This window comes from Carcharodon carcharias, chromosome 3, assembly GCF_017639515.1.
Source record: "Carcharodon carcharias isolate sCarCar2 chromosome 3, sCarCar2.pri, whole genome shotgun sequence".
Lineage (NCBI taxonomy): Eukaryota > Metazoa > Chordata > Chondrichthyes > Lamniformes > Lamnidae > Carcharodon > Carcharodon carcharias.
The window spans coordinates 111,770,525-111,789,954 of record NC_054469.1 but is presented as its reverse complement, the minus strand read 5'-3'; the positions used below and the strand labels follow the sequence as shown (position 1 = coordinate 111,789,954).

General features: G+C 45.4%; 1 protein-coding gene across 3 annotated transcripts in view; it reads left to right on the top strand.

Moving 5' to 3' along the window:
- Positions 1-19,430, top strand: part of sgce (sarcoglycan, epsilon) — an 86,067-nt gene that overhangs the window by 52,721 nt on the left and 13,916 nt on the right. For all 3 annotated transcript variants that reach the window (XM_041185009.1, XM_041185011.1, XM_041185010.1), the window contains 2 exons: positions 833-1,031; positions 13,945-14,107. In XM_041185009.1, the coding sequence (XP_041040943.1) occupies positions 833-1,031; positions 13,945-14,107 (362 nt within the window). The remainder of the gene's footprint in view (positions 1-832; positions 1,032-13,944; positions 14,108-19,430) is intronic.

Sequence of the window (19,430 nt, the reverse complement as noted above, 5' to 3'; positions counted from 1 at the left end):
GTCACACTTGTCAAGATGTGCTCTGCACCGATGTGCAATCGTGTTGATGTGGACGGACGGTCCAGCAGCAGGCGAAGGGGGGATGATTCCGGCAGGTTGGCCTTATAATGACATGCAGACGTATTACAATGAGGTTCTTGATGTCCGATAGCGGGGATCTCACCTCGCCATTGACGGGTTGAGCGGACGATCGCAAACTGGTTTTATGACATTGTGTAACCGATTTCTGGCCTTCTTGCCATATTGTCCGCTCACGCCACCGAGCATGCACGACACCAGCAGCATGGAAAATTCACAAATGTCTATTCAAAATTGTAACCCTTCACATGTAGTTACAACCTAAGGCCCTGCCCCTCCTATTACTCCTCATGAAATGTGTTGTGCCTAGCTCGCATTACCAAGCACTGATTTGGGGATCAGGTTATTTGAATGACCCAGTTAAATCATTGCCTCCCTTCCCAAGATATAGGTAGAAGATGGTTGCAGCTGTGGAGGACTTACTTTTCCAGGCCTCACATCATTTCAATGGCTTTAGTACCTCTTTGCTTGTAGTCGATGCAGTTGCTCCACTCTTTTGGGAAAATGTGAAAAGTCTAGAGATCAAATATTGTGAGTCTCCATCCCATGCTGTGTGATTTGAACTTGGAGAATAAATGTTCCCTGGGTATAAACCATGGGAAAATTAGTTTCCAGATTACTGTGTATATAGATGGTATAAATGTGACCACAACATATAGCCCACTGGAATACTACTTGCCAAATAATTTTGTGGTTCATAAATTGTGATCTGAGCATCCATTATTTTCAACCTTTGTATTCTTGTTGTTTAAAGATTACCCATTGCCCTATCAAGCAGAGTTCTTTGTGAAGAACATGAATGTTGAAGAGATGTTGGCAAGTGAGGTTATTGGTGATTTCCTGGGAGCAGTGAAGAATGTTTGGCAGCCTGATCGTCTCAATGCCATCAATATCACCTCAGCACTTGATCGGGGTGGGAGAGTGCCTCTTCCCATCAATAATATGAAGGAAGGGTGAGTTTCATTTTTCAGAAACAAAATGCAATTTTTTGATTTGCATCAGATTCTTTGTTGTTTCAGTTGTTTCCTTCACCTGTTCAGGTCACTATACTAAAAGACTGCAGGTAACTTTTCTCTTAAAGAGCTCAATTACTATCAGGCTTGACATAAAAAAAATGGCATGGGTGGATTTGTCCTTTTTGTTTACGTCCTTTTGTCAAGGTCCGGAGGCCTAGTTGAACCCGCTTTCAGTAGAAGGCAGAGCAGTACATTTGGCTATGCTTTTCCGGCCGTGGGATGAGGAAACTGTTCATTTGGTCTGTCCTCTTCCCCAGCCACATAACCTCAGGTGCAGCGTTCACTTTTGAGATGAGTGAATGTTCCATCCTAAACAAGGTCTCACAGAAAATGTTATGAAAGGCTGAACTAAAAAAAAAACATTCACTCACGGGATGTGGGTGTCGCTGGCTTGGCCAGCATTTGTTGTCCACCTCTAATTGCCCTTGAGAAGGTGGTGATGAACTAATGAGTGGCTTGCCAGGCCGTTTCAGAAGGCATTTATGAGCTAACCACATTGCTGTGAGTCTGGAGTCACATGTAGGCCAGACCAGGTAAGAAAGATTTCCTTTCCTAAAGGACATTAGTGAACCACATGGGTTTTTACCTGGTATATCTTGAGTCCAGCTTAGTTTGTGTCTTTTCCACTGCACACTTGCCAAACCTGAATCAGAATGATTGTGGATTTCTAGTATATTTACCAGGAAATTATAGCAAAATTGCTTTTGATATTGTGCAACTCAAGGCCAGTGTGTTCGGGATGAGTTTAGATTGCCTAAGAGAAATGAAGTTTCCGTTTACGCGCCCCCACCCCAACCCCCCAAAATTTTCTCCTCTTAGGAGATGACAGATTAAATTAGATAACATTCAAAAACTGATAAGGGAATCATAATGAGTAATTAATCCTCACCATTTGCTTGTGACGTGGGCAGCATGCAAGCTTCATGCCAACTGTTCATTTAAAAGATTTCCCCATCCAACCAGTGCTAAACCATGGGCAGAATTTTCTGGCTGATGTGTGGGTAGCGGAACCCGCATGCCAGCGCTTAAAATGGCGCGTGCCTGTCCTGACGCCAGCGCGCAGCGTCGCGATATTTTGGTTGGTGGGCGCGCACAGCAGCAGGACGCGCGCCTGCCGTTAATTACAGGCCTCATTAAGGCCCTTAACTTGCCAATTGTCAAGGATTTTGAGGGGCTCATGTGAACTTAGGGTCAGCGCATGGGCCTAACGGTCCAGCAGGTAGGAGATTTTTAATAAAACTCATGCACTGGCGGGATATGTGGACTCCGAGGGGTTGTTCCTGTTTTCCACGAAGTTTTAATTGCAGCAAGTATTTTAAAGTTTGATTGTTAGCAGTTCACATCGATTTCAAAGAGCTTTTTGTGTACTTTGCAACCAGTCTGCAGACAGTAATCTTTATCGGGCCTCCGGAGGCCTCCCTTTAGCCTGGGTATGGGTTCTGACATCTCCACTGGAGGCAGCTCCTCTGAGGAGGGAGAGATAGAATAAGGAGGAGGCCAGGAGTGGATAATCAGCCTCCGGGGAGCCACCTTTGGGAGGCCGGGCGCAGGCACAAGGGGCGCAGGGCCAACAGGAAGTCCAAGGCAGAAGGGGCTGCAGAAGATGCCACTATCCTGCTGCCAGGGTATACAGGTGGCATAGCAGCTACCTCAATATGACAGAGATGCAGTGCCGAAGGAGGCTCCGACTCTCAAGGGGGACAGTCAACTATATCTGTCAGATGACTGGCGCTGAGATCCCCCCTAACTATGTGGGTGGACAGCCCATGCCAGTGGCTTTGAAGGTCACAGTTGCCCTAAACTTCTATGCCTTTGGCTCCTTCCAGGGTTCGGTGGGTGATCTTTGCAGTGTCTCCCAATCAGCTGTCCACACTTGTGTCAAGCAGGTTACAGACGCTCTGTTCAGATGGGTATTGACCTTCATCCACTTCCGCTGCAACCAGGCAAGTCAGGCACAGCAAACCAGAGGCTTCATGGTCATTGCTGGTTTCCCCCGCATCCTGGGTGCTATATCCTGCACACATGTGGCCATCAAGACGCCAGCAGACGAGCCCGGCACCTTCGTCAACAGGAAGGCCATCCACTCCGTGAACGTGCAGATGGTGTGCGATCACAGGATGCAGATTCTGCAAGTTTGTGCAAGGTACCCAGGTAGCTCCCAAGACGCCTACGTCCTCAGACACTCCCAGGGGGATGCAGTTGACGATGAAGACCTTGATGCAGTGGATGAGGCTGCACGTGATGAATCCAGCAGTGGCTCAGAGGATGAAGAAGCACAGGGCAATGATGAGGGGCAGCACACTGACCCACTGTTACATCAAGGAGGCAGGGACACCCGGGACAGTTTAATCCAACGACCCTTCAGCTAGCTCCACACACATGGATCAGCAGGACCAGCATTGCCTGGCGCTTCCACACGTGGCACTTAGGTGCTACATCTTCCACCTTATCAGCTGCAACTAAGGGCCTAGTACAGAAGCATCAATGTCCACTCAAAGCTCATTATATGTCTGTGAAAAAGACAAATGCAGCACAAAGGAAACACCCTCAGCCATGGTCAGCAAAGTGGACTTTATTATGTCCAACATATAACAGAAATGTCTCTATTGCAAACATAAGTATATTTTTCCCTATTCCAAGGCCAACACAAAATCACCAGTGACATACCCATGAGTGCCTAATGTGCCTTATGCTTACATTTGCGGGTGCTACGTCGAGGTGCCGCCCCATCACTCAGTGACTTGTAAGACAGCCTGCTGACTCTGCTGTCCTGTTGGCGTCAATGACCTTGTCGAGTGTCTTCTGGCCCGTGGAGCCTTTGATGGCCCCGCCTGGGAGGGAGTGGCCAGTTCCAGAACTGGCTTCTCCCCAGTTGTTGCAGCTTCAACCGAAGCAACGTTGACTGGCAGAGGGGCGGAGGAGCTGCTGACCTCATCCGGAGCGCCCTGAGAGGAGCTTGCAGTGAAGACAGGCAGCTGCTGCGCCGACGTGAGGTCCCATTGGACCTCCCTGCTCATCGCAGATGGATGGGCACCGAGTGGCGACACTTGGTGCCCACAACATCTCCCACATTAGGAATGATCACCCGTGGCCAGTACCGCTGTGAGGTCTTGCAGGTCAGAGCATAACCCAATTAGAATATTCTCCATCTGATCGAACCCCCTCTCCATGAGAGTCGCCAATCTCTCAGTGGAGAAAGCCTGAAGCTCTGTCCTGAGGTTCATGCCTTCACGTGCACTCTGCCTGAACTCCTCCATCGCAGAGACCAACTGAAGCGCATCCTCATGCAACCCTACCAGATGGAAACGTGATTCCTGCCACTTGTCCTGCAGCTGCTGCATTGGGGACAACTCCAGAGGCACGTCATCAGTGCCAGACTCAGCATGTGCCTGGTCCCCTGCAGCCCTCCAGCTGCTGGCGCCATCGGCACTCTCTGTCCCTACCATCTCCAGCGATTGTGAAGTGCCCTCTCCACTGTGACCCGGGACACTAGCTGACGGTAAATTCCCCACCGATGCGTTTGTGTCTACGCTGGTACCTGGCTGGCTGAAAAGATGTGCTGCAAGTTGCACATCTTGGGCCTCAGGCGTGGAGGGGGTGCTGCGGTGTCTTTGGGCGTGGCCATGTGGAGGTGATGCTGAAATTAACAACAAGGACAGTGCACCAGTTAGCGTACAGTCAGTTAAACCTTTCAGCCCTTTTCCCCCAGCCTCATAAGTCGCTCACCCTTCAAGACCCTAAGGAGATGAACATTGGTGGGGTGGAAAAAAGTCAAGAGGAGACCCAAACATTAGATGCGCATACAGACAGGCTAGTCAGATGGCCTCAGGAATGCCACAGGTGCCATTGGAGTAGGGAGAATGCAGAGGTACCTGACCTGGATGCATGCTGGCCTGGATAGCTGCGGGGCTGAGGAAACATCGCAAACACTTGCAACATTTGCCGTGGATCACAGGAGATTGATTATTGGCCTTCATTCTGTAAGCAGGGGCATAGACCGGGTGGACAGAAGGCAACATTTCCCCTTGGCGCAGGGATGAGTAACGTGGTGGCATTTATTTAAGTTGAGTGCCATGAGGTTCACAGCTGAGGTGCTGAGAACTTTTTGGACAGAGTAATGTGGGGTGCACTGGCTGCAAGGGTGGTGGAGGTACAAACCCTCCTAAGATGTAATAAGTCTTTGGCTATGCAGCAGCGATGCCATGGCATGGTAGGCCATAGGGATAGCGGTCACAAATGGGATAAGGTGACTTTGGAAGGTGGTGGAGACATGATTCCTCAAGGGGACGAGTGACCTTTGTGTATGATCCACACATCAGTGTCTCAGTCTATGAACGAGCAGTGTTGCAGCACTAGCGATTGCAGCAACCATCAGTGGTTTGGATGGTGGGCAGAATGGATGGGACTATGGACCTCAAAAACCTGGCCGCTGGACCCCAGCCTCGCTGCCACCTGCCGCCCTGGCCGCCTGCCTCCTCCCCAGCTCCATGGCCTGCTCCTCAAATGTCGTGAGACGCTGGAATAGGGCGCCCCACCTCCAGTCTTCTGGCGCTCCCACCGATTGTGTTTAGTTTTTGCCTGCAGAACAGAGAAGAAGATTTATTGGGGCTGATAGCTCATGTGCTTTGCACACGCACACTGCACCCTAACCACAGTGGCCCATCTGAGGCCTCCAGCGGCTCCTGTCCACACTACTGGTGATCAGTCCCCAGAAGATAGTACGTCTGCTCCCAACCCCCTCCCCCAACGGCCACCTTGGACACGTTTGGCGTCCATCACTTGGAATAACACACGGGTCTTAGCACCCATGGCAAGGAGGTACAACCAGGTGTGGTGCTGAGGCCAGCAGATGGCACTTGGCGATGACACCTTGAGGCTCCCCTTCCACCATCTCATCACCATCGGTATGACATGTTGGATCTCTGAGTACGTGTCTAGCTGGCTCCCCTGCAGGTTATCCCCAGACTACTCAAATGCGACAAACACCAACATATGCTGCGGGGAGAACCCATCTTCTCCTCAACCACTAAGGCTGATGTAAGCATGGTCAGTACCCATTTGCCCACCCGTGTGCCAAATGCCCAATGCAGTAATGACAGCAAGACGTGGGGGTGCGGGTGGGTGGGGGTGCTGCTCAAAGTCTAAGGCTCCCTGCTGGATCAGATGGCCAAGGCTGATATGGTACTCACCCTTCCAGAGCGCAGCAAATCATTTGAATATCTTTCGGCACTGCGTGCCTGTGCGCCGCACATCACGGGCGCTGACAGCGTCACAACCTCTTCCCATGCCTGGCTGGTGACATGGGGGGGCCCCCCCTCCTCCCATTATCCGGATACAATATATCCTGACGGCTGGACACCTCTTGGAGGAGGACAGCAAGGCAGGCATCACTGGCCCCCCGCTGGCCTCTCCTGCAGCCAGCACCTCCCCCCTCTTGCTCCTGTCCTGTGGCAGCTGCCTCTCTCTCTGTCTCTTTCCACAAGTGGCCTTCGAGCACTGCCTCAAGTAGGCTGCCTGGCCACTCTTTATACAGGCTGCTGGTTCCCTATTGGAACTGGCGGTCTGAGCACGCCCGCCTCCGCGACTATTTTCCCGTTCTCCTTAGGAGTTGCTAACCTGCTGGGCGGGCCTTAATTGGGTGCGGCCCCTATTGGCAGCGGCAATCGGCGGCCCGCCTGCCGCCAAGTCAGTCGGGCCCACTAGCCCGTCAAGGGCAAAATTCTGCCCCAAGTTTTTGATTGGCTGGATGCAGTAGCTGGGGCCAAATATCAGGATTAGCTCGCAACACTTAATGTTATTATGTGCTACTAAAAGCTAGCCTGCTCACTATTTAAAGGGAAGATTTATTATTATGGCAGAAGTGGTGTTGGCAGTTGTGTAGGAAGTGATTCTGATTTGCGAAACATTGAAGATGTTTTCTGCAAGATGGGAGAACACAAACTGCAAAGTTTTCAGATTTTGATGTTGGTAGAGGAGGTGGAAAGGCAGAGAGATGTCCAGTATCTGCAGAGAGCCAGAAGGCCCTCCAGCCACATGCTTAGAAGGCAGTGGGTGCAGATAGCCCTGGATGCCAGTGCCAGACGCTGAGCCCCAAGGACCTGGATGCAGTGCTGCAAGAAGGTCAGTGACTTCACACAAGTGGTCACGGTGCATCTTCAAATGGTACACCCTACTAACTGCACCACTAGCCTCAGACGCTGCTTAATTCACCACAGCCCAATCACCCATCTAGGAACAATCTTGATCATGAGGATTCATACCTGACATTCATATTCATTCCATCACATTCTCATGTACTTGGCATTGCTGCAAGCCTCACACCCACCCCTCAAAGGCTACTGTCAGCTATTCAACCATGATACTATATCATCCAAACAGATTACACAACACCAACACAATTCCCTCTCAGTTGCAGATAGTGTGGTACACAACTGGTGAGAGCAGGAGCTAACTGGTTGGGGACAGGCATGCCTGCATGCTCTAACCCTTTGTGGAGGAGACCTTGCTGACCATTATTGGGAAGGGCCATTGCTGAGGTGTTGGCCGGCACCACTGAAACCTTCAAAGTTACCGGTATGTTCATAATGAAACCACCTTCTCACATCCCAACTCCCCCTCTTTCAGTTCTGATTTGCAGGCTGTGGATGGTGTAAGCACGCATCTCTTATTTATCTCCTCACCCACTGTCCCTGCACCACAACCTTACCCTTGTGCTTTTCACCTTTCAGATAACCAAGTGCTAGGCAGTGAAGGAACAGCAAGAAGACAATGAAGATTTCACTCGATTTCACATTTGCAGCCACCAGTTTAGATTCTGGCACTGCGTGTGATTGAGAACAGAGCTTGAAGACCGGATCTGCACCGAGCACGAGTGGGCTACAGCCAGGGCAGGGAGCAAGGATAGACCAGTGGACAAGGATAGAGCAAGCACAAATTTGCCAGAGGGCGAGGTTGCACACTAATTTTGATGGGGAGTTCAATGGGGCAACCTACAGCAGAACACTGATGGGTGTGCATAATGAAGTGCTATGTGAATTTGGAAACCTGCCAGAAAGCCTGTGGTCATTGTCAAGGTGCATGTAGGAGCCAGGCACCAACTTGGCACAGGGCTTTGTGCAGAGCTTGGAGTCCATCCTTTCCAGCATGGATGTAGTGGCCGACTCCATTTGCACACTTGCAGACTCAATCACGATGCAGTGCCTGATGGCCAATGTCGCACCTTCCATTGCAGAACAAGCAGCAGCCAACCACCATTTGGGTGCTGCAAATGAAGCTCAGACTGCTGCTGTCATGGCTGTGGATTACAGTGTGCAAAGGAGCTTGTAGGATGTGACAACATCCAGCAATTTGTTTGTCCTCCATCAGGCTCATAGGAATGCTGTGTCCCAGGGGAGTGGCAGTGGTTTCATCCTGTATCCTGTGGTGGATTATAATCCTAACTCCTTTTTGATACAATCCCTGATCAGGTGAATATCTCAGATGATTCCTCCCAATCTTAGTTGGGAAAGACAGATTCTAAAGATGCTGAATTGGTCTGAAGGACTGATTTGTCTTTCCCAAAGAAAGGGAGCTTCCCCACCCCTGGGGGTGTGTATCTCTCTTATTAGGGATTCTCTTATTGCTGTAAGGAAAGGCAAGTTCCTTCATGCAGGGACCTGTGGTCAGGCAGTGTGAACTGTATTTAAACTTAAAAAATTTTTAAGCTTTCATAACTCTATTTAATCTTATAACCCCTCATTATGGCCGTGCTTCTTTACACGGATTCCTTCACAGTCTGTTGTCCTCTCTTGGTGAGATAGTATGTGTCCACTAACCCCTTCCACTCAACCAGCGCCCTTGCTGTTGCCCATCAGCCAGCCAGTCCAGACTGCTGCCACCCATACCGTGATGGTACAGTCTAGTGATTAGTTGAATTTTGTATGCAATATGGTGTGATTCATTTATAAATTTAGTTTGATTGTTTATTTTGATTTGACTTTTACTTTTGCATTGTGCCTAAGTGGAGTCTGATGATTGGTGATGGAGGGAAGGTAAATGTGGAATAGTTGATGAATGGGGAATTGGCTTTTGGTCACTGGCATTGTTGCATTGGGATGAGTTCTTCATAGACAGGGGCTGTCTAGATTGCCACCTCAATTCCTTGTTCTTATGCTCCTACTTCTACCTTTTCCATCTTGTGCTCATGCTCACAATATAGATGCTGACAAGGGTGGAGTTGACATGTGATGCCTACAAACCTGTGTCTGTAGCCAATAGCACCATGGGGAAACCCGAGATCCTGGTGAAGCCACGTGCTTGCACTGCCTGCTCCTCTCTGACAAAAGACAATGAAATGTAGTTTACAGAATATTTACAGTGCAGAAGGAGGCCGTTTGGCCCTCAAGTCTGCACTGGCTGTCTGAAAGAGCATTTTTCCTAGTCCCTCCCCCCCTGCTTTATGTGACCCTGCACATTCTTTCTTTTCAGATAGCAATCAAACTCCCTTTTGAATATCTTGATCGAAGGTGCCTCCACCACCAGTACGTAGAAGGTCCTGCAAGAGACAAGAGAATACTTGACTTAATTTTAGGGAATGAAGCCGGACAAGTGGTAGAGGTATCAGTGAGGGAGCATTTTGCAGTTAGTGATCATAACTCCATTAAATTCAAGGTTGTTATGGAAAAGGACAAGGATGGGCCAAAAAGCCAGAGTTCTAAATTGGGGGAAGGCCGATTTTAATAAGATCAGATATGATTTGACCAGAGTGGACTTGGAGTAGCTACTTGTAGGTAAATCTGCGTTAGAGCAGTGGGACTCATTCAAGAAGGAAATAGGGAGAGTGCAGGGCCAACATATTCCAGTAAAGACAAAGGGTGGAACTAACAAATCCAGGGAACCCTGGATGTCGAGGGATATACAGGATTGGATAAAGAGAAAAGGGGGGGCTTATGGCAGATACTGAGGGCTCAAAACAGCGGAAGCCCTAGAGGAGTATAGAATGTGTTGGGGGGGACTTAAAAAGGAAATTAGGAGAGCAAAAAGGGGGAATGAAAAAACATTGGCAGGTAAAATAAAGGGAAGTCCAAAGTTATTTTACAAGTACATTAAGAGTAAGAGAATAACTATGGAAAGAGTAGGGCCCATTAAGGGCCATAATGGTAATTTGTGTGTGGAGCTGGAAGACGTAGATAGGGTTCTAAATGAATACTTTGTGTCGGTGTTCACAAATGTGAGGGATGATGTGGGTATGGAAATCAGGCAGAAGGACTGTGATATAATTAAAGAAATTAGCATAGAAAGGGTGGAGGTTTTAAATGGTCTGGCAGGCTTAAAAGTAGATAAATCTCCATCCAGACCCAGATGAAATATATCCCAGGTTGTTGAGTGAGGCAAGGGAGGAGATAGCAAGGGCACTGGCAATAATTTTCAATACCTCTCTGGCAGCAGTAGAGGTGCCAGAGGACTGGAGGACAGCCAATGTGGTACCGTTATTCAAGAAGGGAGGAAAGGATAAACCAAGGAACTACAGACCAGTCAGTTTAACCTCAGTGGTGGGGAAACTATTGGAAGCAATTCTGAGGGACAGAATTAATCTACACTTGGAGAGGCAGGGATTAATCAATGACAGCCTGCATGGTTTTGTTAAGGGGAGGTCATGTCTGACCAATTTGATTGCATTTTTCGAAGAGGTGACCAGGTGTGTAGATGAGGGCAATGCATTTGACTTAGTCTGCTTAGACTTCAGCAAAGCTTTTGGTAAGGTCCCGCATAGGAGACTGATAATGGGATCCAAGGCAGTTTGGCAAATTGGATCCGGAATTGGCTGATTGGCAGGAAGCAGAGGATGATGGTCGAGGGGTGTTTTTGTGACTGGATGCCTGTGTCCAGTGGGGTTCCACAGGGATCAGTGCTGGGTCCCTTGCTGTTTGTGGTATATATAAATGATTTATACTTCTATGTAGGAGGGTTGATCAGTAAGTTTGTAGATGACACGAAAATTGACGGGGTGGTAAATAGTGAGGAGGATAGCCTTAGACTACAGGAGGATATAAAAGGGCTGGTCAGATGGGTTGATCAGTGGCAAATGGAAGTTAATCCAGATAAGATGCACTTGGACAGGACAAACAAGGCACGGAATACACGATGAATGGTAGGACCCTGGGAGGTACCAAGGGTCAGAGGGACCTTGGTGTGCATGTCCACCGTTCCCTTAAGGTAACGGGACAGGTAGATAAGGTGGTTAAGAAGGCATATGGGATACTTGCCTTTATTAGCCAAGGCATAGAATATAAGAGCAGGGAGGTTATGCTGGAGCTGTATAAAATGCAGGTTAGGCCACAGCCAGAGTATTGCGTGCAGTTCTGGAATCTGCATTCTAGGAAGGATGCGATTGCACTAGAGAGAGTACAGAGGAGATTTACTACGATGTTGCCTGGGTTGGAGAGTTTTAGTTATGAGGAGAGATTGGATAGACTGGGGTTATTTTCCCTGGAGCAGAGGAGATTGAGGGGGGACATGGTTGAGGTGTATAAAATTATGAGGGGCATAGATAGGGTAGACAGGAAGGAACTTTTCCTCTTGGTGGAGGGATCAATAACCACGGGGCATAGGTTTAAGGTAAGGGTCAGGGGGTTTAGAGGGGATGTGAGGAAGAATTTTTTCACCCAGAGGGTGGTGGGAATCTGGAACTCACTGCCTGAAAGGGTGGAGGTACCCTCAACCTTTAAGAAGTATTTGGCTATGCCATGACATACAAGGCTATGGCCTAGTGCTGGAAAATAGGATTAGAATAGTTAGGTACTTGTTTGACCGGTGCAGACTCAATGGGCCAAAGGGCCTTTTTCTGTGCTGTAGACCTCTAAGACTGTGACCCTCTCAGGAATTCCGTTCCAGACTCCAACCACCCTCTGGGTGAAAAAAATTTTCCTCATATCACTTTTACTCCTTTTGCCAAGTATTTTGAATCTGTGCCCTCCAGGTATTGATGCCCTCTTGAGTGGGAACAGTTTCTCACTAGTTACCCTGTCCATACCCCTCGTGATCTTGAATACCTCTATCAAGTCTCCTCTCAGCCTTCTTTTTTCCAAGGGAAACAGTCCCAACCTCTCGAATCTATCCTCATTGCTGCAGTGCTTTATCCCTGGAATCATTCTTCTGAATCTGCTCTGTACTGCCTCCAGTGTCTTCACATCCTTCCTCAAGCATGGTGCCCAGAACCAGACGCAGTACTCCAGATGAGGCCTAACTACTGTCTTATCCAAGTTCAACATGACCTCCTTACTTTAATAAAGCTTAAGATACTATATGCTTTAGTAACTGCTCTCTCAACATTTCCTGCCATTTTCAATGACTTAGTACATATACAACAAGATCCCTCTGTTTCTGCACCTCCTTTAGAGTTTCTCCCTTTATTTTGTACTGCCTCACCATATTCTTCCTGCCAGAATGAATCACCTCTCACTTTTCTGCATTGAACTTCATCTGCCACTTGTTTGCCCAATCTACCAATGTGTCTTATGTCCTTTTGAAGTTCAAGACTATCCTCATCACAGCTGACAATGTTTCCAATCTTCTTTTCATCTGCAAATTGTGGAATCATGCCCTGAACTATAGTCTAGGTCATTAATATATATCAGGAAGAGCGAGGTTCCCAACACTGACCCCTGGGGAACTCCACTACGGACCTTCCAATTTGAAAAATAACAATTTATAACTACTTTCTGGGGAACTCCACTACTGACCTTCCAATTTGAAAAACAACAATTTATAATTACTTTCTGTTTCCAGCACTCAGCCAATTTCTTATCCAAGTGCCTACTTTCCATTTTATTCCATGAGCTAGAATTTTGATCACAAGTCTTTTGTGTGGCACTGCATCAAATGCCTTTTGAAAATCCATATATACCAATCAACAGTGTTGCCCTCATCACCCTTATCTGTTAACTCTTCAAAAAATTGCAGCAAGTTAGTTAAATGTTATTTTTCCCTCATGAATCCATGCTGTATTTCCTATATTATTCCACACTTGTCTCAGTGATTATTGATTTTTCCCGAACTATGGTCTCCAGAAGTTTCCCTACTACTGAAGTCAAACTAACTGGTATGTAGTTAGCTCTCATTGAGTAGAGAACCTTACACAACAGTGGAATGTTGCAGATATCTCCAGGCCAACCTGGAATGAGGCAGAAGCATAAATGTTTGCATGCACTAGCATTCCTTGCCCAGCTCTGATGTTGCAGTTGTGGCTGCAGATTTCAATGAGGACGTTGCTACTGGAGCGCAGGGATCTTGCACATTTTTTCTCGCTGAGTTTCAGGTTGGAAAATTACCTGCTGAATTCTGCGGACAGCTATGGCTTCCAGCTGTGAGCCCTTGTCCCCCTCTTCCTTCTTCTCCTCCCTCTTTCAGCAGCTTGTCCTGATCAATAGTCCACTATTCATTCTCCCTGACATGCTGTATTCCATACTTCTGCTAGCTGTTCACTATTTGTGCACTAAAGCCCTCGTCAGTAAGGCATCCATGGCAACTCACCCCAAATCGGTGCATTCGCAGTGCAGCCGCCATTTTAGAGGCCTGAGGGTAATTCCCTGAAAACGTTCGCAAACAATCCCAATTTCTTGTCCTGCATACCTCAGCTGAGCGGGAAGTGCATATATTGTTAAGCATAAGGCATCGCCCCTCTTTTGGACAGGCTGGATAAGCCAGTGAATCTTTTTCTGTTTGTTATTTTTGTAAAATCCAAATGTAATGTGAAATTTCAGTTTCGAGGTGCAAATGCACTTGGTAGTACCTAGCTCTGGATGATGGTTCATTACCTAGGTTTTCAGGTTGCTGAAAAACCTTACGTTCTGTTGAAATTCTTCCTCTGCAGGGTTTATGTCATGGTGGGTACGGATGTGACTTTCTCATCATGCCTAAGAGAGGTGGAAACTCCACAGAACCAGCTGAAGTGTAGTCAGGAGATGGAACCAAACATAAGCTGTGACAAGAAATTCAGGGCCCAGTTTGATATTGATTGGTGTAAACTGTCTTTGGTAAGTCAAATATTATCCATTTGTGGTTTTATAATCCTTTCTACATTCCTGTTTTGGAATTTTGATGTTCTATGCTTTCAAGCTTTATCTCAGGATTATTACATAATATTTCCAGCACTTAAGCCATTTGGACTAACAGATCCACACCGATGTTTATGTTCCACATGATCTTCCTGCCACTCTTCTTTATCTAACTCCATCAGCATATCCTTCTAAGGAATCAAAGGAATTCAATTCCTTAGAAGGATATGCTGATGGAGTTAGTTGAAGAAGGATGGCAGGAAGGTCATGTGGAACATAAACATTGGCGTGGATCCTTCTATGTGTTGTTCTAGAGTCCCCTTAAGTGCATCTATGCTATTTACTTCAACTATTTGTGTCAGTTGAGTTCCACATTCTAATCACTCTCTGGGTAAAGAAGCTTCTCCTGAATTCCCTATTGAATTTATAATGAATATATTATGTTTAGGGGTTCTATAGTTCTGGTGTCACCAACAAGTGCAAACATTTTCTGTGTCTATTCTATTAAACCCTTTCATAATCTTGAAGACATCTACCAGAATCCCCAGATCTTTTTTATTCAGTCTTTCCTGAGGCATAACCTTAGATAATCCTAATTAAATCTTTTTTGCATCTTTCCCAGTGCCTCTGTATTCCTTTTATCCTATGGAGAGCAGAACTGTTTACATTTTTCCAAGTGTGGTTCTATCTGAGTTTAACCCAACTTCTCTGCTTTTCCATTCTATGCCTCTAGAAAGGAATCCCAGAACTTTGTTTGCTTATTTTTATGGCCATATTAACTTGTAATGATTTGCGTATCTGCATCCCCGGATCCCTCTGTTCCTGTATCCCATTTAGATAACTATTTAACAAGGAGTATGCAGCCTCCATTTTCTTCTTACCAAAATGCAACACCACACATTTACTCGTCGACAGTTGCACGCCCATTTTGTAAAAGTGTTGTTATCTTCCTGTTTTCTGTCACAGTCCTCCTTTCTATTAACAATACAAGCCAGTTTGATGTCATTGGAAAATTTTGAAATTATACTTCCAGTTCCCAAGCCTAAATCGTAAACGTAGGTAATGAACTGCTCCCTGTCAAACAGCACTGCCATAATTTGCCAGCTGTTCCCCACCTTTAGTTCACTATCTGTCAAGGATCGCAATCTCAACGTTATCTTGTTTGGGACTTGCTCACCCCAATCCATCATAAGACAGTTCCACTTTAACAAAAATATTAAAATTAAATTAGAAGAAAATTTACAAGAGGATTCCAATCAAATCATGATGTAATTACTATTGAGCATGTTTAGGTAGCATTTAGATTGACAATATTTGTTTCCATTAAATAATTATCCAAAGTTTGATTGATTCAGTTGCACCTTCTCCTCCAGGTGGCAAGAGGACAAGCTAAAACAAGTGCTTCCCAAACTGTTTTACAATGTGACCCATTTTAACACTCGAAAATTATTATGACCCCTGACACCAACAAATACAAAACAACAATTAATCATCATTGTAGCATTCAGTATATAATTATTAAAGTTTGTGCATTATAGGTCAACATATATGTCCCATAAATATGAAAATCTGAGTTTCCAAAGTACTTTGTAAAAATGTTATTATTTTATGTATTCATGTAGGTTTCAGCTAAACTCTCCATATTCCCTGGTGATAGAAGACTCAATAATGCCCCTCTTTCCCCCACCCCTAATTCTGCACACATTGTAATCAGCCCCTCTCAAAGCCCACCACCCCCCCCACCCCTCCCCACAGGAAGTGCTATGGAGGCGCACGAATCTCCAACTGTCAAAATGAACTCTTACGTGCATGTGCGCAAAAGAGCACACTGCTCCCTGAGGCAAGGTGCTGTCTCAGGGAGTTTACTGACAGGTAAGAAAAGTCAAAAAATAGACAAATATTAACATTATTAACATGTCCCCCTCATGTGACAATGTCACACAAGATGGGACATGTTAATAAGAAACACATTAAGTTTATTTTTTTAAAAAAGGGATATTAAACTTCATCCCGCCAGTGGATGAAGTTTCATGAATAATCTGAAGCCCGCTGGGGCTCCTGGCCTGCCCGCCAGCCTTAAGCTTGGACGGGCAGGGTCTTTAATGAGGTTAAATAGCCTGTCAATGGCCTTAATTGGCCAATGACAGGTCGGCGGGTGGACAGCTGATTTCGCTGTCCGCCTGCCTTCCTGAAGATTTAAATGGACCGGGATGACGTCGGGGGTTTCTCCCAACGTCTTCCTGCATCATTTTCCCCTTGGTGAGTGGGCCCCGCCCCCAAATCGCCGAGGGGAAAATCCTGGCCTATATTTTCAATTGGTATGTTTTGAATTGCAGCTCTAAATTCAGGAATAAGACCGCCAGTTCTCGAGAGGTTTTTTATATCAAACTAAATGAGACATTGATTAATTTATAACAAGATATTAAACACTTACACGTGGCTACAAATTACTACTATCATAACTTTTAACAAATTCCCAAATTAATCTCTAAATTAATAGACTTTAAGCAGACACCAAGCTAAGCATTTTCACCTTATAAGTTCAAAATGAGGTTCCTTTCAATTTGGTTCCTTTGCAGACAATTGTAGGCTTACAGGCCTTGATCCTACATTCCTCTGCTTTACATACACAAAAACTCCCTTCTGTTATAACCCAGCACTCCCCTTTGAATGTAAATTTTCATTGTATCACCAGGCCCTTTGAACTCCTTTCACTGTACCAATTTTACTAGTAATATAAACATTGATTGGTGTCACCTAGCCTGGTGAAAGATTTCACTCCGGCTCTTGAATGCTCTATTTAACAAAACAGAAATATACCTCTACCTGTTTACATCTCAAAACTACTGTACATCAAAGCACCCAGACTAGCTGGCTTTAATCAAATTAAGACACACAGACACACCCACAGACTAAACCTCTTAAAAAAAAAATCCAATAGCATTATATTACATTAATTGTTTCATGACAATGTTCCTATCCGTTACTGAGCTATGCAGATCTATCCACTATCACACTTTGGAGTGAGACTTGCCAGTCTGTCAGCTGGGAAGGTATGTTGTATTGAGAGGCAAACATGGGCAGATGTGAGATAATAAAACAAATTACAAAATGTAGATTAATTATAGATGCAATTTCATTAGTATTTTCATTTTCAATGGCCACTCTTCACAATACGAAGATCAATGAAATGTGGACCTGAATATTGAGTATCATCTGATGCTGGTGCTGGCCAGACCTGGTCTGGGATTTTCTTATGACTCTTAACCTGCCTGGAATTAATGTTCTATAGCTCTTGAAAAGAACACTTTAGTAATTTATTTATATTATGCTAGAATTTGCTGTCAAAATAACAGTGACCCTAATAATGGTCACTGTTTATGTATAAATTGTACAGTGACTTCAGGCTGGGGGGCAGAAACACGGTTAAACTCACAAATCCAAAAATTGCTGTTAGCTTCACAAAAATGGCATTTTGGTGTCTACTTTGCCACTGAAATGCATTGAATATTATGAATTTTCTGTACTTGCATGGTGAATATGAACTAAACTCAGCAGAAAATTTAAGGCTAGTGAGGGTAGGCACCAGTACCCCTTTAATAATATGATTGTAAATCACAGAATTGTTACGGTGTAGGAGGAGGCCATTCAGCCCTTCATGTCTCACCGGCTTTCTGAACATTTTAACTTAATGCCAATCTTCTGCCTTTTCTCCATAACCCTGCATATTGTTTCTACTTAAATAATCATCCACTGCCCCCTTGACTGCCTCAATTGAACCTGGCTCCCTGCACTTCATTTCACAGCAGTGCATTCCAAACCCTAACTATTCGCTGTGCGAAAAAGTTTTTTCTTGCATCATATTTGCATCTTTTGCAAAACACTTTAAAACTGTTCCCTCTGGTTCTTGATCAGTTTATGAGCAGGAACAGTTTCTCCTTTTCTACTCTATTTAGACCGCTCACGATTTTGAAAACTTCTTTCAAGTCTTCTCTTAGCCTTCTCCTCTCCCAGGAAAATAGTCCCAACTTCTCCAATCTTTCCTCATAACTGAAGCTTCTCATCCCTGGAACCATTTTTGTAAACCTCTTCTGCACTCCCTCCAATGCGTCCACGTCCTTCCTATAATGTGGCATCCAGAATTGTACACAATACTCCAACTGAGGTCTAACCAGTGTCTTATATAAGTTCATCATAACCTCCCTGCTCTTTTATTCTGTGCCCCTATTAATGGCACCTAGGATACTGTATGCTTTAGGTAGAGCTCTCTGTACCTGTCCTGCCATCTTTAATGATTGATATACCCAGGTCTCTCTACTCCTGCACACCCTTTAGAATGGTATCCTTTATTTTCTACTCTCTTTCCATGTTCTTTGTACCAAAATGTATCACCTTACACTTCTCCGTAAATGTTTGCTAATCAACTGCTCTGGCACTGAAAATTAACTATTATAAATGTGAGTCTCATTCCTTCAGGCTTTGAATTTTTGGGGCAGTTGTAATGATGCTGTTATCTTTTGTCTTTCCCTTTCTGTCTGTCTCTCAATCCAATCTTCCTTTCCCTTTCTTATTTCTTTCTGTTCCTGATTTAGCATTGCATTCACTCTGCTTCTCAGTCTTTCCATTATTTATTTTTAATTCTTAGATCTCATTGGTTAAGGAGATACCTTGTCTGTTGCCTTGTTTGCTTCGGCCCAAATGCTTCATTTTCCTCACTGAGCTGTTATCAGCTCGTACTTTCAGCAACTAAATAGGCAAAATGTGTTTGAGTTAGAGCATAGAGGCAAGTCTAACTAATGGCAAATGCTGTTAATGTCTGGTTGGAGCAAAATTTGGGGCTGAAAAGATCAGTTAACTATGTATATTTGTTTCAGTAGTGAAAACACCACGGTTCATATTCTGGTACCGAATTAAGACCTAGCCAAACTGGTCTACTGATGTCATTCTTCACAGCCAACCACCTCTACTCACTGCTGGAAAATATGGATGGTTTCTGTGAATTTCATTGCAGTCACTTTAACAGTGGCATAGTGGTATTGTCACTGGATTAGTAATCCAGAGACCCATGGTAATGCTCTGGGGACCCAGGTTTGAATCCCACCACAGTAGATGGTGAAATTTGAAACCATTGTTGATTTTCGTAAAGACCCATCTGGTTCACTAATGTTGATTAGGATCTGCCATCCCTACCTACATGTGACTCCAGATTTCTTAAATGCTCTCTGAACAAGGGATGGGTAATTAGGGATGGGCAATAAATATTGGCCTAGCCAGTGACGCTCACATCCCATGAATGAATTTT